The sequence below is a fragment of the Macrotis lagotis genome, chromosome 1 (assembly GCF_037893015.1).
Source record: "Macrotis lagotis isolate mMagLag1 chromosome 1, bilby.v1.9.chrom.fasta, whole genome shotgun sequence".
Lineage (NCBI taxonomy): Eukaryota > Metazoa > Chordata > Mammalia > Peramelemorphia > Peramelidae > Macrotis > Macrotis lagotis.
Window position 1 is genome coordinate 501,480,351 of NC_133658.1, and position 22,799 is coordinate 501,503,149.

Genomic DNA, 22,799 nt, shown 5'->3' on the forward strand with positions numbered 1-22,799 from the left:
TGTAAAATAAAGGGAACTTTGCAGGCATTGCTCATATCAAATGTTAAAAAATGAAATAATTAGGATAGAAATTTTAAAATACTTTAAAAAGACATGCATGATTCATTATGTATAACACTTACTTGACTACAGATAAGTTTAAATAGAGACTTTGCGTGTTGCAATGCCATAAACTTTTAAGAGTACTAGAGTTTTTTTAAAAAAAAACTCTATGGGGTGGTTAGGTGGTGCAGTAGATAGAGCACCAGCCCTGGAGTCAGGCATACCTGAGTTCAAATCCAGCCTCAGACACAACACTTGCCTAGCCATGTGGCCTTGGGCAAGCCACTTAAACCCCTGGCCTTGCAAAAAAAAAAAAACAAACCCAAAAATATTTTATTCTTAATTGCCCTTCCTCAGAAAACTCTTCAAAATTTTTTAGGTATTTTGAAATCAAAGAACAAAAATTTCAAATAAATAACATCCTTTAAAGAAGACTTTCCATAATGTTATTTCTTAGCATAAGTAATCTTCATGGCATGGAAGGTGGAGAGAGAATGTTGTTCTTAAAATTTTGTAAGGCCTCTCTGGCAGTACCAGATACATCCATCATTTTCAAATTCTAAAAGAACAATGTTGTTAACGTCATCTCATTAGTCTTGTTTAATAAATTATTGAGAAGTAAATTATAATTTGGTGGCTAGTCAAGCACCTTACGATTTGGTGTTAAATTTCCTTGACTTTTATCTGACATTCTATGACCAGGTTTTTTGTTTGCAGTGTTAGCAAGCATTAGCTTTTTTATTTTCTTGTTATTAGCAAAAGTACTGCATATTTTATAGATCAATGAGAATCTATTTTTGTGTGCTTATTTCTCATGGGTTTACCACAAAATTGAAATGCAGGTTCTATTTTGAAGTATTTGTGAATGAGCTAAGTTTGTAAATATAATTAACACTTGCTCATTTACCTCCATGGTCTTTATTAATAAAAGCCACAATAGCCATCACCACAGGCCCAATCAAGAGAAGAGTACATACAATGATCTCTTCGGTTCTTTTGTGATTTTATTATTCTTATTGTCTATATAATTATATGATTTGATCTGCTATCCATGTTTTAGGTTAAATTTTAGAAAAACTGAAGCCTCTGTCTCTTTCTCCTCTCTGAGATGAATTACCTCGAGATTGTTTTGATCTCAAGGCTCAAAGTTAATTTTCTGTTTTTCATAGATATTCACGGAATAATGAAGAAAAGGATCAACAGTATGCATCACACTTGGATCAATTTCTCAAAATCAGGTCAGTTTTTAAAAAATAATTGAAAGCCTAAAGTAATGTTGTTTTTTACTTGAACACCTATGACTGCAGTAACTTCCCTGATAAAATTAATTTTTGTGTATGTGTGTTTTTCATATGTATATATACCTAATTATTTTCATGTTGGTCTGCCCCAAAAGAATGTGAGTTCTTTGAGAAGAGGGACTCTATGTTCCTGCCTTTGTATACCTATTACTCATATTAAGTACTTAGTAAATTCTTATTGACTAAGCTACAAACATCCCTACTCTACACCTAATCCCCAACCCCAGTGAATTATTGCCTGTAATTCTATTAAATGTACATTCTGATTGTTAAATAACTAAGCATTTAAATATGTGCTATTGTAAGATGTTAATTTCTTTTCAACAAAGATAAATCTATATAGTATAATATCTCACTGGATTAAAATATTTTGAGTGTTTTTTTAATCTCATAGTAATAAATTTGCAAATGAAAAATTGAAAATGGAGGAACTTATAAAGAAGGAAAAAGAGAATTACCATGAAACTATTAAAAGATCTGTGATGGCAGAGGTGAGTCGTGATGGTATTGTTTTTCTCATAGCATGCTAAGCTGGATGAAGTAAATGCATTTCAAAAATGTATGCCAATTCAGGGTATACTTGGTATATAAAATAATATATAGAGAGGAACTCAAATGGAATCCAGTTGTAATATTTCACAACACTTAAATCAAACTGTTAAGCAATGGAAGGTTGACAGTATTTTGTATGTATCTAATTTCTCTGAATTGAAGGCATTGTAGTACAAATGGAAAAAACTCAGGATTTAGAGTCAGAAAATCTATTCAAATTCCACCTTTGCCATTTCAATGTGTACATGCCCTTAAGAAAATTACTTCCCCTCTCTAAGCCCCAGTTTCTTCATCTATTAAAGGAGAGGAAAGCCTTTTCTGTTTGTAAAGTTTGTCAAGTTTTACCTATTTGTATTTGGTCATATCTCTGCTTTATAAGTTTTTGCTATTAGGGGCTGACAGTTATTTCATAATGGAAACATATATCTGTTAAGGATTAGATTGGCCCTGTTAAATGTAAATTATCCACATCCTTGAATTCTAAAATGGCAAATAAAACTTGACAACTTATCAGACCTCCAGACCTCTATCACCATTTTTAGATGGCATAAAGTAACAAGAAGGAATGCCATAAATCTATCTCTCTCTCCCTTTATCTCATTCATTTCCATCTATGCACCAAATGTCTTCTTTCTCTTGTTTAAAAAGGGGGGGGGGCGGAGCCAAGATGGCCTCTTAGGTGTTCTCTCTTAAAACTTGTAAGCTAAGGACTCTTAACTACATTTTTGAGAGACAAGATCTACAGAGGGACCCAGTGAGGCAGTTCTCCAACCCAGGGTAACCTGGAAAAGAGTGAAAAGGCTTGGCTTCAGAAGGTTGGAGTGGTAGCCCACCAGAGGGGTGGCCCGCCAGAGCAAAGGAACTTCAGCCTCCAGGAAGCAGCCCCAGGGCACCATGGCTCACAGCGGGTGGGGGGGGGGGGTCCTGTTGTCCTGTTACACCCCAGGGAGCACCAGGCACAACTTGGGGAAACAGCAGGGCACCTCTACCAGAGTGAACATGTGAAGCCCAGCCCTCAGGGCACACAGCAAGCAGAGAAGCATGGTTGTGGCAGCCCAAATCCAGGAACAGGAAGCAGGCAGAGCTGGTAACCAGGAGCCCCCAGGGCATAAGCACTCTGAGCCTAGCAAGGGGAGTGGAGAGAGACTGCCCAGCTCTCTCCTTTGTCCCTGGAACAGGACTCTGGGGCTCTGACCACATTCAGATCCTGATCGCAGTCTAGACCCCCCCCCCCACCTCAGCCCCGTGGCAGAGGGAGGTGCTTATGGTCATTCACAGACCAGGAGGGAGGACAGAGCCTCACACACAGAGATCCTTGTTTGTGTGGGGGGGCGGGGAAGGAAGCACCATTGAAAAATACTTTTCCTGTGATCCCAAGAAGGATCAAAACACTCAGTCTGAAGATGAGGAAGCACAAGCTCCTACATCTAAAGACTCCAAGAAAAACAGAAATTGGGCTCAGGCTGTGACAGAACTCAAAAAAGACTTTGAAAATCAAGTGAGGGAGATAGAAGAAAAATTGGGCAAAGAAATGAGAGATATGCAGGAAAAACATGAAAATGAAGTCAGCAGCTTAGTCAAGGAGATCAAAAAAGATGCTGAAGAAAATAACATGTTAAAAACCAGCATAAGTCAAATGGATAAAACAGTTCAAAAAGTTATTGAGGAGAAGAATGCTTTAAAAAGCAAAATTGGCCAGATGGAAAAGGAGATAAGAAAGCTCTCTGTGGAAAACAAATCCTTCAGACAAAGAATAAAATTGAGGGAGATTGCTGATTTTATGAGAAATCAGCTCACAATACTTCAAACCCAAAAGAATGAAAAATTAGAAGAAAATGTGAAATATCTCATTGAAAAAACAACTGATATGGAAAACAGATTTAGGAAATATAATTTAAAAATTATTGGAATACCCGAAAGTCATGACCAGGAAAAGAGCCTTGACATCTTTTTCAAAGAATTATTGCAGAATAATTGCCCTGATATTCTAGAAGCAGAGAGCAAAAATAGAAATGGAGAGAATCCACTGATCCCCCTGAGAAAGAGATCCAAAAAAAAACAACCCCCAGGAATATTATAGCCAAGTTCCAGAACTCCCAAGTCAAAGAGAAAATATTACAAGCAGCTAGAAGGACACAATTCAAATATCGTGGAGCTGCAGTCAGGATCACACAGGACTTAGCAGCAACTATATTAAAAGCTCGGAGGGCTTGGAATATAACATACCGGAAAGCAAAAGAGCTTAGAATGCAACCGAGAATCAACTACCCAGCAAAACTGAATGTCCTCTTCCAGGGGAAAAAGATGGACTTTGAATGAACCAGGAGAATTTCAAATGTTCCTGCTGCAATGGCCAGAGCTAAACAGAAGGTTTGATCTTCATGTACAGGACTCAGGTGAAGCATGGAGATTGGAGAAGGGGAAAATATGAGGGACTTAATGATGATGAACTACATGTATTCCTGTATAGAAAAATGACACTGATAATACTCATATGAACCTTCTCATTTAATAGAGCAGGTAGAGGGAGCTTTTATAGATGAAGCACAGAAGAGAGCTGAGTTTGAAGGTATTAATGTGGTGTAAAAATGGAGTTAATATATAAAAGGGAAATGTAATGGGAGAAAGAAAAAGGAGAGGGGGAATAGGCCAAGATATTTCATATAAGATTTTTCTTTATTACAATGAGCTATTGCAATGATATGGAAGGGGGGAAGGCAAGGGGGAATGAGGGAATCTTTGCTGTCATCAGAGAGGAAACAGCATATATACTCCATGGGGTATAGGCATCTGGAGTAGGAAGGAGTGGGGATGTGAATGAAGGAGAGGATGAACCACAGGGGGAGAGTAGTCAGATATAACACATTTTCTTTTTTACTTCTTGCAAGGGGCTGACGTTGGATGGCCTGTCCGAGACAACAGGGCCCGGTGGATGCTGGGCCTAAGGGGTGGTATGGGGGCTCAGGGCCTCTTGGCCCCAGGGCCAGGGATCTGTCTGCTACGCCACTTAGCTATCCTACAGCAGAGTCAGAGTAAAAGGAGAGAGAAAATATAGTACATGGTAGTGGAGAAATATAAAAGAAGGGAGTTGCGATCAGCAATGGCAATGGTGGAAAAATATGAAAGTAACTTTTGTGATGGGCTTATCATAAAGAATGTGATTCACCCGCGACAGAGTTGGTGGTGTTGGAACACAGAATGAAGCACAATTTTTATTTTTATTATTATTATTATTATTCTTTTGGGGGAGGTTGCCTGGGGCCGCATAGCTCGGTGATTTTGGGGTGTCTGAGGCTGTATTTGGACCCGGGTGCTCCTAGCTCAAGGGCCAGTGCTTTGTCCACCACCCAGCTGCCCCCTACTATTATTATTACTATTTTATTTTATTTTGGGTCTTTTTTTTTTTTTAAGTTTTTGCAGGGTAATAGGGTTGGGGTGGCTCGCATGGGGTCACACAGCTAGCTGATTGTTGGGTATATGGAGCCAGATTTTGGCTCAGATGCTCCTGGCTCCAAGGGCCAGTGCTCTGTCCACTGCAACACCTGGCCATACCTAAAATTATTACTATTACTTTTTTTTTAGTTTTAATTGTAATGTTTTTCTCTTCCCTTTACTTTATTGCTTATGCAGATCTATATTTTTGGGGGGGAGGGCGTATCATGTTTACTCTTAAAAATATTTTAGTAATGTATAAAAACATTTGTACAAAATAAGAATAAATACATAAAAAATGAGAAAAGGAAATTTTAATGTTATACATACACTAATGTGTGAACTTACATGAAAAGAAGGCAAACATATGGCTATATATATACATATATATATATATATATACACACACACATTTGTTTACATACATATGTAGATTTTATGCAGGGCAAACCTTTTTCTTCCCTTTTTCCATTAAAAACTAGGAAAACATGGTTTTTCAAAAAAACTTAATACATCCCAAGTTCACTCACTTATTTGCACTCATGGCTCTTTCCACACATCTATTGGAATTGCCAGTCAGGAAAATTAGAGGAGTTTAGAAAGAACTTTTTCCTGAAACTTAACTTCTCCATAGTATGTGATTATAATCCTGGCAGGAGAAATCAATTTCTCTAGTCCACTAAAGTCCTTTAATAAAGAAAGTAGCCTTTTCATTTTCCCCAGAAACTTCTACACATTTACCAGTTCTAGATTTATTGATAGAATGTGATTATTTGCATTTCCATATAAATTTTAGATTCTTTAGTCTCACAAAATTTTCTTATTTCTATATTCATCTTTTAAAATGACCACAAGCCAAGGTAGTACCCTGAATATTCAACTGTCTGAAGTTGCAATAAGTATCAAAAACTATGAATTTAAAGCATTTTTAAAAGAAATCTAAATTATGAGAAATTTTGCTAAATTTTAAAATTTCTCCAATTTTAGGTGGCCATACTTGAAAACTGGAAAAATACTGATGTGAATAAATTGCAGTTCACTGCCTCAAAAGCAGAAATATATATTAAGAACCTAAAGTTAATGAACAGGTAATATATGATTTTTTAGCTTTTTTTGCGTGTCATTTAGTAAATGGAAGCAAGATTGATTAATTGTAGATTTGATGCATTCCAGGAATTTTTTTAACTTCATTTTCAAAACTTTGGAGAAAGATTTAATTGTCCTTCAGTTTATTAAAATGTGAAACGACAGATATTACAAATGTAAATGTGACCTTTATGTATCTAGAATAGTAACAATAAGGCCATCAATAAGATACTGATACAATATATTCATTCTTTTATAAACTTTTTTTTGCATTCTTTTCTATTTAAACTTTGAGTTCAAAATTATCTCCCTTCCTCCCACACCTCCTCTAACCCACTAAAGGTACATAAAATGATATTAATTATCCAAGTGAAATTATGCAAAACATGTTTCCATGTTATTCATATGATGAAAGAAAGAGACTTATATGACCTGATACTGAGTGAAGTGAATGGAATTTGTACATATTAGCAGCAACATTGTGTGATGATCAACTTTGCTTGACTTTACTCTTCTCAGCAGTTCAGTAATCAAAGACGATTCTAAAGGACTTGTGATGGAAAATACCATCAACAACCAGAGCAAGAACTATGAGTCAGAATGCAGACTAAAGCATACAATTTTAAATTTTTAAAATTTGTTTTATGCTTTGTTTTTTCTCCTCATATAGCTTTTTTTTCCCTTTAGTTGAATCTTCTTTCACAACATGACCAATATGGAAACATGTTTAACATACACATGTATAGCTTATATCAGATTATTCACTGCATAGGGGAGGTGGGAGGGAAGAAGAATAATGTAGAACTCAAAAACTTAACAAAAATGAATGTGGATTATACACATTTTAAAAACAACCTGGGTTCATGATCAGCCATGATGGACTTGTTCATTTCAGCAGCACAATAATCAAAGACAATTTTTAAAAAATTGTTATGGAGAATAGAACATCCATATCCAGAGGAGGAACTGTGAAGTTTAAATGAAGACCAAAGCATATTATCTTCAATTTTTAGAAGTCATCTTATTTATTATTTTTTTCTCTCTAATGTTTTCTTCCATTTGGATCTGATTCTTCTCTCATAACATGTTCAATATAGATCTATGTTTATCATGGTGTTAAATATAGAGCTTATATCAGATTACTTTTTGTCAGGGGGAGGGGAAAGGCAGGGAGAAAAATTGTAAAACTCAAAACCTTGCAAAAAAAAAGATTGGTAAAAACTGCCATTGCAGGTAGTTGGTAAAACAAATGAATAAAATATTTTTTAAAAAATGAATGTTGAAAACTATCTTTGTAGCTGGAAAAATAAATAAATTTATAAGAAAGAGTAAGGGGCAGCTAGGTGGCACAGTGGATAGAGCACTGGTCCTGGAGTCAGGAGTACCTGAGTTCAAATCCAGCCTCAGACACTTGATAATTACCTAGCTATGTCATCTTGGGCAAGTCACTTAACCCCATTGCCTTGCAAAAACCTAAAAAAGAAAAAAGGAGAGAAAGAGAAAGAATTCAATTTGCAATCTCGAGTTCATGAGTTATCTCTCTCCAGAGAAGAATAAAATTTTTTCATCATAACTCTTTTGGAATTTTCTTGGATCATTGTATTAATCGGAGTAGCAAAGTATTTCAAGTTGATCATCATCATAGCATTGCTCTTACTGTGTATAGTGATCTACCAGTTCTTCTCTGTTCACTTTTCATCAGTTTCTAGGGGTCTTGCCTGTTCTCTCTGAAATCATCGTCCTCATCATTTCTTTTATCAAAACAGTATTATTCCATCATAACATGTGCCATGTTTTGTTCAGTCATTGCACAATTGATGAGCATTGTCCTCAATTTCCAATTCTTTACTATCATGGAAATGCTATAAATATTTTTGTACATATAGGTTCTTTTCCTTTTTCTTTGATCTTTTTGGGATATAGAACTAGTAGAAGTATTGCTAAATCGAAGCATACAGAGTTTTATATTCCTTTGGGCATAATTCCAAATTGTTCTCTAGAATGATTGAATCAATTCACAAATCCGCTAACAGTGTACTTTTTATTCATCCTCTGCAGCATTTGTCATTTCTGATAGGTATGAAGTGGTATCTCAAAAGTTTTAATTTCCATTTCTCTAATCTTTAGGGATTTAGAACATTTTTTTCATTTGTTATTCAAAGATAATTTGACTGTCTTCTTCTGAAAACTGCCTGTTGAGATGCTTTTGACCATTTGTCAGTTGGGGAATGACTTTTTATAAATTTGATTCAGTTGTTTTTATACTTGAAAACATGAAGGTTTTTATCAGAGAAACTTGCTGTAAAAAAAAATTATTATTCTATTGTCCATGATACCATTTAGCAAAATGTAGTTTTCTTGATTATCTCTTTTAAGTAGGTCTGTTTTTGTTTTTATTTTATCTGATATCATGATTGCTATCTCTAGCTTTTTTTAAATTTCAGTTTAAACATAATAGATTATGCTTCAACACTTTATTTTAATTCTATGTGTCTTTCTGTTTCAAGTGTGTCTCTTACAAACAACATATTTTGGATTCTGGTTTCTAATCCATTCTGCTATCTGCTTCTGTTTTAAGGGTAAGCTCATACCATTCACTTTCACAATTATGATTACTGCTTTGTTCTGTTTATCTTTCTTTCTCTTTTTATCCTGTCCCTACTCAAAAATCTCTTTTGTTCTAACTATTATCTCCTGTAATCCACCCTCCTTTTATCATCTTCCCTCTTTCCCCTCTAATTTTTCTGTTGGGTGAGAGGAGAGAGACAGAGAGAGACAGAGAGAGACAGAGAGACAAAGTGTCTGTATGTATCTTTGCGCCAGTTCTGATGAGTGAAGCTCAACCATTGCCTGCTGCTCTTCCATTTTTGCCACAATACAAGCCCTTCTTTACAAGCCTCTTCTATGTGAGAAAATTTTCCCCATTCTACCTCTCCTTTCTCCTTTCTGCCATTGCATCCCTCTTTATCTATTTTTTTATTCTTTTACTTTTTTTTAGTTTCTTGATATCTCATGGAGTCATTAACTTTCACTTGTCCAATTCTAATTTTTAATGAACTGTTTCTTTAGTGAGCTTTTGATCTCACTTTTGGCTAATTCTGTTTTTTAAGAAGTTATTTTTTAATCAGTGAATTTTTGTGCCTCTTTTACCATTAAACCAATTCTGGTTTTTTTTAAGGTGTTATTTCTTCAATATTTTTTGGTGCCTATTTTAAAAAGCTGTTAAAGCTCTCTTCATAATTTTCTGGCATCATTCTCTTTAACACTTCCCAAATTGCTTGGGTCTAGCGATTTTCTTTGGGATTTTACTTACAGCTATTTTTACATTGTGTCTTATTCTATATTTGTCTTTGTCTTCCCTGCCACCATTAGATTTTTTTTTTTTTAGGTTTTTGCAAGGCAAACAGGAGGGGGGGGGGGTTAAGTGGCTTGCCCAAGGCCACACGGCTAGGTGATCATTAAGTGTCTGAGGCTGGATTTGAACCCAGGTACTCCTGACTCCAGGGTCGGTGCTTCTCCACTACACCACTACGCCACCCCCCTCACCATTATATTTTTATGGTTATTTGTTTGCTCATTTTTCCAGCCTATATCTTGCCTTTGAACTTTTTCAGCTCTACTCACCTTGATGTGAGAAGGTATTGTCCTAAGCTTCAGGCTTTTTTGTGCTGACTTTTTCAGGCCTAGCTATGGGTGTCTGTAAGTTTTTTGAACTCCCAAAGTGAAATAATCTGGGGAGAGATGTGGTCATTGCTTTTCTGGTCAGCATTCTGGTATTTACCCAGGAAGGGTCTCTGTTCCCCCTATAATCATACTCCTCTGCATCCTGAAACAGTGACTGGGTCCCCTGTTCTCCTGTAGCCATAAACACCAGCTCTCCTCTCCACTTTGGAATTGTGACCAGGGCCCCTGCTCCCCTGTGACCAATCACAAGTACCTTGGACCTACAGCCTCGAACTAGGCTTGTCAGTTAGCACCAGCTGCACCCAGGGTCAGCATAGGGCACTCATAATATCTTTCTGACCAGTTATCCAACCCCCTCACTGTCTCAGTTCAGAGAGCTACCAAAGATATTGCTTTTACTTTTGTAGCCAACAACAGGGGTGCTCCAGCCAAACTGCAGGCCAGCTCCCACCCGGGTGTCACGGATCTCTCCTCCTGACCTCCTGAGTGAGAAAAAATGTCTCACTCTGACTTTTTGTTTGTAAGGGAATGTTTAGAGTTCAGTTGGGTTGTGACCTCTATTCTGCCACCTTTACGCGTATCTTAACTCATCATTTTAAAAGAATTTTTTTAAATTATCATGATGTAAAAATTATATTTATGGTTTATAATGTTTCATTAGTGCTTACCATGTGAGAATAAGGTTGACTTGGTGGGAAATCTAGTGACTTTCAGTAGTTTCATTTTCTAAATAATACATCAGTATAATTCAACCCTACCCTTTTAACCATACTTCACACTTAATCATTGATTTTCTACTTCCAATTTTTAATTTTTTTAATAGCTTCATTAAATTCATTAAATTAACCAAAATTTTAAACAGCCATAATAGAAGGAATATGGATAAATAAGTATTATAACCAGAGCTACCATATGGTTTATCTGTCTACTCCTTTCCTTGTGAATAAAGTTACCCTTTTCTGTCAATATTCTGTCCTGAGTCTCATTCTACCAAGTCCCACTGATACCTGGAAAGTAAAAGTAGCAATACTCTCCAGGTAAAAATTTAATGTCCTCAAGGTCAAGGACTATTTTTTAATTTTTAATTTTCTTTACATTCTTGGTACCTACCATATTTTTTGCATATAGCAGACACTAAATAGATGCTGATCATAATTCCCATATTAATCTGTTCAGACATCATCTCCTTTCAAAAACTACTTTATCTTCCTAAAGTCCTTGTCTTTGATAAATAACAACAGTAAAATAACTCTTTGTGCCCCTATTTCCTTCTATTTTTACCCAAATAAATACCCAAAAATATTTTAATCGGTACTTTGTAAATTCCTTCTGGCAATGTCAAATCTCAATAGTGAATAATAATCATGCAATTTTATGAATTTAGGGAGGTTTTTTGTGACGTCTTAGATGCATGTTCTTAGGAAGAGAGTTAACCTGTCTATTGTGACTATCAAGTTGACAAATAGTTGCTTTAGTATCCATGTCTTCATCCCATGGAAGAAAATCACCAGCTACAACTGCTCATCTCTTCATCCTTTCAAACCATTTCTAGATGACCAAAATTTCACAAGTGACATCCATTTATCTATGCTCTTCTTGATAGTCTCTTCTTTCTAGTTTTTCATGGCATTATTTCATGGTTCTTTTCCTACCTTATTTGATCAATTCTCAGCATCAATTTTTTGATCTTCTTCCAGATGAAAAGGAGTTTCACACAGCTCTGTCCTGGGCCCTCTTCTTCTCTCCCTCTATACTATTTTACTTCATGATCTTATCAACTCCTATGGATTTAATTATCATCTCTATACTAGTGATTCCAAAATTCACATATCCAGCCCTGATTTCTCTCCTAATCTCCAAACTCAGATAGATCTCCAACTCTAATGTCTAATGGTCATCTCAAATGGAAGGTCCTGTAGATATCTTAAATTCAACATGTCCAAAATTGAACTCATTTTTTTTCATAATCCTTCTCCCTCTTTATAAATTTTTTGTTATCGAAGATACCACCAACCTCCCATTCATTCAGACTTGCAACATAGATATTATCTTCACTTTCTTACTCTCTCATCCCAAATACAGTCCTTTGCCAAGTTCTGCCTATTTTGTCTTCTTAACTGTTCTAGTAAATGCTTCCTTTTCTCCTTTAATGTTGCCACCATCATGCTGCATCACGTCATACTTGAACTATAGCCATCTGGTTGGTCTCCCTGTCACAAATCTCTTCCAGCTTTAATTCATATTCTGGTCAGGCATCAAGTTGATCTTCCTTAAAGCACAGATCTGATTATGACACTGTCTTTTCTAGGAAATAAATACAGTACAGATTTTTTGCAAGGTTATTTGGCAATTTTAACTCCTTTTTGTAGAAAGCATTAATAAACAAATTAATCTTCTAAGTCTCTAATGATTGCTATCTTCTGTCAAATTCCTTTTATGACAACCAATATCGTGCTGATACCAAAACTTAGGCAGAGCCAAAAGAGGAAAAAAAATTGTAAACCAATTTCCCTAATGAATATTGATGGAAAAATTTTAAATAAAATATTAGCAAAGAGATTCCAGCAAATAGACATTAGAATTATATACTATGATCAGGTAGAATTTATACTAGGAATGAAGGTTTGGTTTAATGCCAGGAAAACTATCAGCATTATTGATCATATCAATAATAAAACTAACAAAAATCATGATTTTCTCAGTAGATGCTGAAAAAGATTTTGATGAAATACAGCATCCAGGGGCAGCTAGGTGGCGCAGTGGATAGAGCACCGGCCCTGGAGTCAGGAGGACCTGAGTTCAAATTTGGCCTCAGACACTTAACAATTACCCAGCTGTGTGACCTTCGGCAAGTCATTTAACCCCATTGCCTTGCAAAAACAAAGGAAAGCAAAAAAAAAAAAAATACAGCATCTATTTCTATTAAAAACACTTTAGAACATAGGGAAAAAATGGAGTTTTCCTTAAAATGAGAAGTAGTATCTATCTAAAATCATCAACAAGCATTATATATATTGAGGATAAGCTAGAAGCATTCCCAGGAAGATCATGGGTTAAACAAGGATGCGCATTATCACCACTATTATTCAATATTGTGTTAGAAATGTTAGCTTTGGCAATAAGAGAAAAAAAAAGAAATTGAAAGAATTAGAATAGGCAATAGGAAAACAAAATTCTCACTCTTTGCAGATGATGTGCTGGCATATTTAGAGAATACTAGAAAATCAGCTAAACAAAGTTGCAGGATATAAAATAACCCTATATAAATCATCCGCATGTCTCCATATTACCAACATGCACAGCAGCAAGAGATAGAAAGAGAAATTCCATTTAAAGTAATTATAGACAATTTAAAATACTTATTAGTCTAACTGCCAAGACAAACTCAGAGACTATATGAAAACAATTACAAAAGATTTTTCACACAATTAAAATCAGATATATAAATGTGTCAGTTGCTCAATGGTAGACCAAACTATTATGATAAAAATGAGAATTCTATCCAAATTAAGTTACTTATTCAATATCTTTACCAATCAGACTACCAAAAAATTATTTTAAGAGCTTGAAATATAATAAAATTCACCTGGAGAAATAAAAGATCAAGAATATCAAGGGAATTAATGGAAAAAAAGGTGGCCTAACTGTACCATATCTAAAAATATAAAGCAGGAATCATTAAAACTCTCCATTACTAAGAAGCAATGTTGGATCTGTAGAATAGATTATGTACAAAAGAGACAGTAGTAAATGGCTATATTAATCCAGCGTTTGATAAACCCAAAGCTTCCAGCTTCTGGCATAAGAATTCACTCTTTAACAAAAAGTGCTGGGGAAACTGAAAAATAGTATGGCAGAAACAGAGATACAGACCAATATCCTCTACCAAGATAAGGTAAAATGGGCACAGAATTTAGACATGAAAGGTGATAACATAAGCCCATTAGGAGAACATGGAATAGTTTATCTCTCTATGGAAAGGGGGAGGAGTTATTTCCAAAGAAGGGTTAGAGATATGATTACCTTAAATTAAAAATATTTTACACAGATAAAACCAATGCAACCAAGATCAAAAGGAAAGCTGGAAAACAATTTTTACAGCAAGCCTTTCTAATAAAGTTCTCATATCTAAAATATATAAAGAACTGAGTCAAATAAATACAAGTTATTCCTCAATTGATAAATGGACAATGAATGTTAACAGCCAGTTTTCAGATGAAGAAATTAAAGTTATTTGTAGTCTTATGAAAAAATGCTCTTAGTATTGATTAGAGAAATGCAAATTAAAACAATTATAAGGTATTCCTCCACCCCATCAGATTGACTAAGATAACAAAAAAGGAAAATGATCAGTGCTGGAGGGGATTAGAAAAAACTAACACACTAATGTATTGCTGGTGGAATTGTGAAGTGATCAACCATTCTGGAGAGCAGTTTGGAATTATGCCCAAACGAAAATAAAACTGTGTATACCCTTTGATCCAGCAAAATCACTAATAGGTTTGTTTCCCAAAGAGATCATAAAAAAGGGGAAAAGGCCCTCATATACAAAAATATTAATTGTAGCTCTTTTTGTTGTAGAACTCAAAATCTTACTAAAAGAATGAATGTTGAAAACTATCTTTGCTTATGGTTGAAAAAAATAAATTAATATTTTTTAAAATTGCTCTTTGCTTTGGGTCAAATTGATCCAACTTATGAATTAAAATTAGTTGCCATATGCATTCAGATACCTATGTTGATTATGAATTTCTAAAATGAATGTTAATTCTAAATTTTGAAACTTTTGCAGTTCTATATCATACGTTAATTTGGAATCTGAGATTAATCACTGGGAATCAGTTATTTCAAATATAAAAGAAGAAATTGAGAAGGCAGAGGTAAGCTATATAGAATGTTTTACATATATGTAAATTTTTGAATTGTCTAAAATTTCTCAAATTGACATTAGTAAATTGTGCGCATTTAAGTTTTATTATTAAAACATTTTCTTCAAAAAATGTTGTGTTTTATTGAAAGTATTTGAAAAGGCATTAGTTTGTTCTCTTCTAGTACCTAGCAACAAAGTCCTGCACATTGTGCATGTCAGACAAATGTCTCAGGTTTAATTGAATTCATGTTATTATTTAATAGGAATTTAAACTTTTTAGTGGTAAGCATAGGAGAAATGTTGTTTTTCTCTAAGGACTATATGATACTCATTTTTATTGAAAGGAAAAAAAGAATAACCAACATTTGAAATCTAAAACTGACTCAATTTTTTTACTTCTTATAGTTTGAATTTGAAGACCAAATTCAGAAAGTTAAAGCTGGTTCACAACTTGATAAACTTACTAAAGTAAAAGTTCCTGAATTTCCTTTGCCTCCAGATCATTTAGTAAGTATCTTCAAATAATAAATTGGGATGGAGTAGAGAGAGACGCAGAAAAGGGAGACTACAATTCTAATTGTCAATGTCTGGTTGAGAATTTACTTCATTCTTAAACAAGTTGGTTTAATTCTACTCCTGTTGAACTCTTAAGACCGTTTACTTTAGTAATTTGGGTGATATATAATATTATATATATATATATATATAAAACTTATTTTATGAAGGCAGCCTTTTTTTTTCCTAACCATACCCTGAAGTGTTCTTCTGTCTTAGGAAGGTCCTATTTTTAACTCCTTCTGATAAATCTTGAGCAGCTGTTGCTACAGTCTTTGATCAACCCTTTCTAGTAATTCCACTTGTTCTTGGCTTTAAATATTTGAGGAAGAGACCAAAAATCAAGAAATCAGAATTTGTTTCCTTATCAAATTGAATAAAAAGGATATCAGTTTTATTTGTCTAGAATGTAGAAAAATGTTCTTGTACTTAATTTAATATGTTTCATTTTTCTTGACAAAATATAATTTCTGCAAAGGGATATACATGAGATCAGTTGAGAAAATATTCCCTGTCTTATTTGCAGAAGTGTGAGCAGTATTATTGATTATACTCTCAGACAAAGCTCATAGGTGGGATAGATTTTTTTAACTTTTATTCCCTGCCTTTTTTGTTGCTGTTGTATATAACAAAACCAAGATAAGGTTTTGTTAGAGAGAGAGAGAGAGAGACAGACAGAGACCTCGGGGGAGGTAGGGAGAGAGAGAGATTCCACTGGGAAATGCAAGTGATGTAAAAACAAAAGATATCAATACAGATTGCTTAAAAGAAAATGCTCCTCTCTTTTGCAAAGGTAGGTGACTGTGGGTATGGAATGTTGCATATACTTTCAGATATGTGATTTGTTGATTACTTTTACTGAGCCAACATTACCAAAATTATATATTTTTCTTTAATCTTTGTTTTAAGGAATGGGAGAGATAGGAAAGGAAAAAAATATATTTAGAATTTAAAGTGACAAAAACAATAAAAGTAAAGTTGAGAAGACAACAAAAGCTTATTGCCATCTTAAGCCTTTTATTTTCTGTTTTTAAATTTGTAGAACATTGAAGTGTAACATCTGTGTATTCTATCAGATATTTATACAATGCCAACTTTTGTTCTGTGTTACAGACATATTACATGGACCTTTGCATATAATAGGCACTGATTAAATGTTGAATGATTTGAAAAATAAAATAAATTAGACATAGAAAAGTGAAACGGGCATCTAAGTGACACCGTGGATAGAGCACCAGCTCTGGAGTCAGGAGGACCTGAGTTCAAATGTGGCCTCAGATACTTAATACTTGCATAGCTGTGCGACCTTGGGCAAGTCACTTGCAAGAGTCCAAAAATCAAAAATAAATAAATAGCTGTGGGGGGGGGAAACATTCTTCAAATTGGGATTAGAGATTGCTGGAGTAATGTTATTTGACCTAGCCAAATGTAAACTTACTCATCATCTGTCAGATAGTTCATAAAAATTGCTCTACTTTGATTATAGTGGACCATGAGACATCTCCAAAAAACAAATTTCATAAAGAAGCTACATAAAATAGTTGGCACTTAGAAAAAGAAAAAGAGGGGTGGCTAGGTGGCGTAATGGATAGAGCACTGGCCCTGGAGTCAGGAGTACCTGGGTTCAAATGCAGCCTCAGACACATTAAGTGTTAAGTTAAGTTAACATTAAGTTAATTAAAATTACCTAGCTGTGTGGCCTTGGGCAAGCCACTTAACCCCATTGCCTTGCAAAAATCTAAGAAAGAAAAAGAATAAATTGGAATATTACTTAACTAAATAAAGTATCATCTTGACAAGGATTGTACATTAGATGAAAAAGAAACAAAAGCATCAAATAAGAATTTCTTTTTATAATTTATACTTCTAGCATATATTTAACATTACTAGGGACCTTAAAACCACTTTGTAATACCAAGTCCTAGGAGATTTTATGAAGTATTTCAGGCTAAATGATACTACTTAGACTGCCTAGCTTACTCTCCAAAGAAAGACTAATATTTCACTAATACGTTTTCCTAAAATTGGAAAAAGAAGAACTTTACAAATTTATAGAAAAAAATAAAGTATAGATAGTTAACTGAAATCAGAAACCTAGCCTTGGCTGTTTTGTAGTCAATAGTAATTTAAAAGAAAAGAACATTTTTGAATGTTTAAGGTGGAAATATTTGGTTAATTATAATTTGACATGTAAGCTTTCCTTTATAATTCTTTTTTTAAGTAAATTACCTAATAGTAGCCATTATTTTATACATTGGAAAAATTAATTTGTCAGTTGATCTTTCTCCTTATAATTTTGTTTCCTAGTTAATTCAAGGCAAGCATGTTCATATTAATGAGCCAGCCATTATGATATGTTTTATACAGGTTCATCCTAAATTACTTTCTGAATTTTCATGTCCTGATGACAAAAGTCCAGTGATTACCCCAACTAATTTATTAACTGGAAACCAAGCCCTGGCACTTCAGAACACAAGTCTGCATTCTGTCAGTGACTGTTCAATGGAGATACCTTCTGTTCTTTTACAAGCATCTTGTTCTGATCCATGTCAGATTACCCAACCATCAGTGATTGTTAAGAATTCTGAAATGGATACTCATTTTAATCAAAGCTCCAAAGGTGTTGCACAGACACATGTCAGCACACCCAGCCAGCCACAGAAGAAGCCTTTTAACAACGTGATTGAGCATCTGGCAAACATATTCCCAAATTACAGCAGGTAGTTATATAAAAAGTGGGATTTAATTGAATAATTTTTCCAGGCACAGCTTAGTTCCCTAATGAGAGTGTACTTCCCTAAAGGACTCTTTGGTATTCTGTTGTTCCTTAGCTAAGAACTTTTACTACATAAATTTCTTCTCCCCCACTCTTTTTTAAATATGAAATGAATTGACAGATAATTTCATATTATTGTAACATACCACAATCTTATTTAAATACCCAAATTAAATCCTAATGGATTTACATTTAGCCCTGCCCCAGCTGATTTGCTGAGGTTTTAAAAACCCATGGAAGTTGGTGTGATGAAAAATTTTGTGGTTGACTGTGTGTGTGTGTGTGTGTGTGTGTCTTAATTGGTTAATGAACTGCATGTTACTAAGCTCCCTTGGTTTGCTTCTTATTTAAGAAACATTGTGAAAAAGGCAAAAATAAAAACAAAGCATGGGGGGACAGCTGGGTTGCACAGTGGATAGAGCACTGGCCCTGGAGTTGGGAGGACCTGAGTTCAAATGTGGCTACAGACCATTAGTAATTACCTAGCTGTATGACCTTGGTCAAGTCACTTAATCCCACTGCCTTGCAAAAAAAAGCCAAAAGAAAGAAAGAAATAATGTGGTAGTCAGTCCCTACTTAGAGCTTGTGACCTTATGTCTACCTTAAAAGGCATAACTGGTTTTTGTAGAGATGTGTAGTTAGAAAGTTTATCCCTAATTAGACTGCCTTCCAGACAAATGGATAAATATGGAATGAGCTGATCAAGAGTCACTTCAATTAAAAAATCTGAAGGGAAAAAAAACAGCATCTTTTCTTTTTTAAACAGTCATCCTTTTCTCAGGGTAAATAAGGAAAACTAATCTCAAAAATTGGGTTATCAGGGGCAGTAACTGAAAATGAGCTAATGGCATTGTCTTAGACATAGACCTCCTGAAGGTAGTAGTGAGATCAACCTTGGTCAGAGCCATAACTAGGGCAGATAGGGCCTTTGTCCAGAGCAGGAAAATCTGGGGACACAATTTGAGAAAGAAATATAAGGCTTTTACTTAGGGAGCAGCAATGCTACCAAGATTCTTCAGACCTTCCAGTCTTGGTGCTAGAACAACCCATGTTCTGACATGAACTAGGGTAGAAAAGGCAGTAAACTAGTCCAAGATTGTAGTCTCTTCCCTCCCCCAGAGCTGACAGCAATAGGAAGGCCACCATTATCTATGGTGCATCTTGCAACCTGGAAAGATGGGGTAGTATGGGGACCAGCTGTAACTGTAAAGGTTTCTTCTTTTTCCTACTTTCTAAACCAAAGAGAAGAGAGTCTTTGGGTCACAGTATGGTAAAGGGAGATTGTGCCTTCACCTACTTTAAGAATTTTCCTTCTGAGACAAACCTTTTCATCTCCTATTATGTAGACTTAGTTTTTCTTTTACTCCATAGTTTTGCTTTTCCTGATGTTTCAGTTTTCCTGAGATCCAGAGCCATGAAATTGGACATAAGATTAAAAGTAGTGGGAATCCTATTACACAAAGTCTGAGGTCACTTTAGGAATCCCTAGTCCTACAGAGATCAATTTCATCTATGGATAATCTTTCAAATATGTCCCTTCTGACTCTGATACTATCACCACTCTTGTCCAGGCCCTCATCACCTCAAGCTTTTAACTGCTGCAATGATATGCAGAGAGATCTGTCTTCCTCAAGTCTCCCCTTCTCTGACCTATCCTGCATTCAGCCATCAAAGTGATTTTCCTAAAGCACAGATCCAAACGTGTTAAACACTCACACCATAAATTTTAGAGGCTTTTTACCACCTTGAGAATCAAATGCAGAATCCTCTATTTGGAGTTCAAAGCTCTTCATTTTTGAGCTCTCTCCACCCCCCCCCCCATCTTTCCAGTCTTCTTACACCTTCCTTAACCTGTAACTCTTTGATCCAGAAACATTGGTCTCCATCTCTCAGCTCAGCCCGTCCGCCATCCCTCAAATGCTCTCCTACCTAATTTCTGCCTCGGCTTCCTTTAAATCCCAACTAAAATGCACAGGAAACCTTTCCCAAATCCTCTTAATTCCAGTGTTGTATGTGGTTTTGTTTTTTTTTTTTTTTTAGTTTGTTTGCTGTCCCCCTAAATCCATTGTCAGGTCCTTGAAGAAAGGGATTGCCTTGCCTCTTTTTGTCCAGGGTGCTCAGGACTTAGGGGGAAAAGAACAAAGGTTTCTTGACTGAATATGGACACTGCAGTCTAGGCAAACTGGCATTCCTGCAGTTCCTCTTACAAAGCACTCCATCTCCAAACTTCAGACCTTTACTGCAGTTGACTTGGAGAATCTGTTCCCTTCTAGCTTCTGTTCCCTTCTAGCTTCTGTCTCTCAGAATCCATATCATTTCTTGCAGGCCCTGATCAACTGTCACCTACTTACTGTAGTTAAGAGTGATATTATAGTAAGCTGGATGTATGGGGCTTTTCCTTAAGGCCCCTTCTTCTTTCCTCCAAAATCACCTTAAAATAAGCACATATGTGTCAGACACAATGCTAGGCAAAGGAAAGAAAGATCTAAAGAATGAAATAATCCTTATTCTAAAGAAGCTTATATTCGAATGTAGGAGGCATCACATATTTAAGTATGTGCAGAATGAACATAAAGAGGACAAATACAAATAAATAGTAAATAAGTAAATATAAGGTAAACAAAAAACTACATGTTGGGAGAATCAGGAAAAGCCTCACATAGAAGGTTGTACTTAAGTTGCATCTTGACAGAAGAAAGGCACCCCATGAAGAAGAGGTGAAGAGGAAGTACAAAATAGGTAGTTTTTAAATATTTATGGATTGACTACTACCTTAATAATTCATAATATAGACTGCTGTTCCTCTGTAAGCACCTTCTTTCCCTTTCAGTGTTGAGCTTCTGAATTTTGTTCTAAAAATACAAAATCAAGAAGGAACTGCACGTGCAAGTTTAGAGTCTGATGAAATGGTCAGAAGTGTAACAGAACTTATTCTCGATGAGCAGAATAAAAAAACGGTTAGTATTTCAAACAGATCCAATAAGATTTCTTATTTTATTCTAATATTTTTGTAATATAACTAACACTGCTCCATTTTAAAATTCTTATAGCCATTTCTGTTAGAAATTTTTTTTTGTAATATTGAAGTCTTTGTATGGTTTTTTCCCTAAATATTTTTTAGGCAGTTCAAGAAAAAGATATGAAGAATGTGTTAAGTGCTGCTGCTGAATCTTCTGGTGTTAGACATTCAGCAGAAAATGTAACAGTATCTAGTCCCACCACAGTCCCACCTTCCCAAACAGTTACCAAACCATGGGTAGTTGTTGGAGGACCCTCCAAGTCAAAGTGGCAAAAATCAAATGATTCATCTGTGAGTTTCACTTTTACTTCCTCTCATGCAACTTTATATGACTTTCTAATAAGCAAAAATAGTTAATTTTGTTGTGTGTGTGTTTTTTTTTAACAGTCTAAAGCTCAACTGTAAATTTACCTTTCTTGTCAGGAACTTCTCTCAAGCTTTTAATGAAATGAAATGTTATAATATAAATGATTTTCATTTCACTTGTTTCCACAGGCCTCCAGTGATGATCCCTGTATAATATGCTATGAAGAGCTAAACGATGAACATGTATGTGAGGTGGATTGTGGGCATCAGTTTCATAAATGGGTATGATTTCTATTTGATGTGAAAACAACTCATGGCATTCTAGGTCTCAGTTTCTTTAATGGGGACAATTTTGACAATCTCCAAGATATCAAAATGTTTTATCTTTTATGTTTTCAGAAGGTTAGGAGCCACAGCACGGATGGCTGGTCTGGAACACATGGTTTTAACTACAAATCAAAATGTATTTGTAAATAGATTTTATATACCAAAAAAATGCAAACCTGCATTTGCTCTAGTTTGCATAATAAATTAGAAACTGTCATAGGGATTAGACTTGGAAAGAATCTTAAAATTATCTAAATCAAGCCCCCTAATTTCATAAATGACAAAACTGAGACTTAAAAAGATTAAATCACTTGCCCAAGGCTATATACATAAATGAGGGGAAAGGCTAGGATTTTAACCCATTCCCATCTTGCTTCCTCCTGGCTCTTTGTTTTGTAAACTGGTCAACCTTGGTTCTTAGACTAGATCAGATTGACCCTAGATTGAGAATCTGTATGTACAATAGCTCAGTCAAGGTTTATACATAAATTTTTATATGTTATGGTTGTTAATTATTATTTAACATTAATCCAATATTTATACTATTAGATTGAAACTGATGGGGTCGCTAACAATTCTTTTACCTACTGTTTAGAAAGGAACATAGAACCCTTTTTTTGTCTTTCTTCATATATGTGTATAAATATATAATATATATAATGTTAATAAGTAAATAATAAAAAATACATAAGTTAATACCACTTTACAAAAAAATTGAGTAGCATTAAGGTAGAAATATGAGAATAGGTTAGAACTCAGAAAATTCAGGATCTGAAAGGAGCCAGGATAAAGACATTCCAGGTATAAATTAGCTAAAATTTATTAAATAAATTAATATTTATTAAAGGC

The 22,799-nt window shown here is 34.9% G+C and overlaps 1 protein-coding gene across 7 annotated transcripts in view; it reads left to right on the plus strand.

Moving 5' to 3' along the window:
- The window catches only part of TTC3 (tetratricopeptide repeat domain 3), a 187,913-nt gene that overhangs the window by 154,169 nt on the left and 10,945 nt on the right, over nucleotides 1-22,799 (plus strand). For 6 of the 7 annotated variants that reach the window (XM_074213971.1, XM_074213968.1, XM_074213969.1 and 3 more), the window contains 9 exons: nucleotides 1,212-1,280; nucleotides 1,738-1,834; nucleotides 6,315-6,415; nucleotides 14,890-14,977; nucleotides 15,373-15,474; nucleotides 17,890-18,242; nucleotides 21,129-21,255; nucleotides 21,420-21,608; nucleotides 21,813-21,905. In XM_074213971.1, coding sequence (XP_074070072.1) covers nucleotides 1,212-1,280; nucleotides 1,738-1,834; nucleotides 6,315-6,415; nucleotides 14,890-14,977; nucleotides 15,373-15,474; nucleotides 17,890-18,242; nucleotides 21,129-21,255; nucleotides 21,420-21,608; nucleotides 21,813-21,905 — 1,219 coding nt within the window. Of the gene's footprint in view, nucleotides 1-1,211; nucleotides 1,281-1,737; nucleotides 1,835-6,314; nucleotides 6,416-14,889; nucleotides 14,978-15,372; nucleotides 15,475-17,889; nucleotides 18,243-21,128; nucleotides 21,256-21,419; nucleotides 21,609-21,812; nucleotides 21,906-22,799 lie in introns of those variants that run through there. The other variant, XR_012473988.1, reaches the window with a different exon arrangement.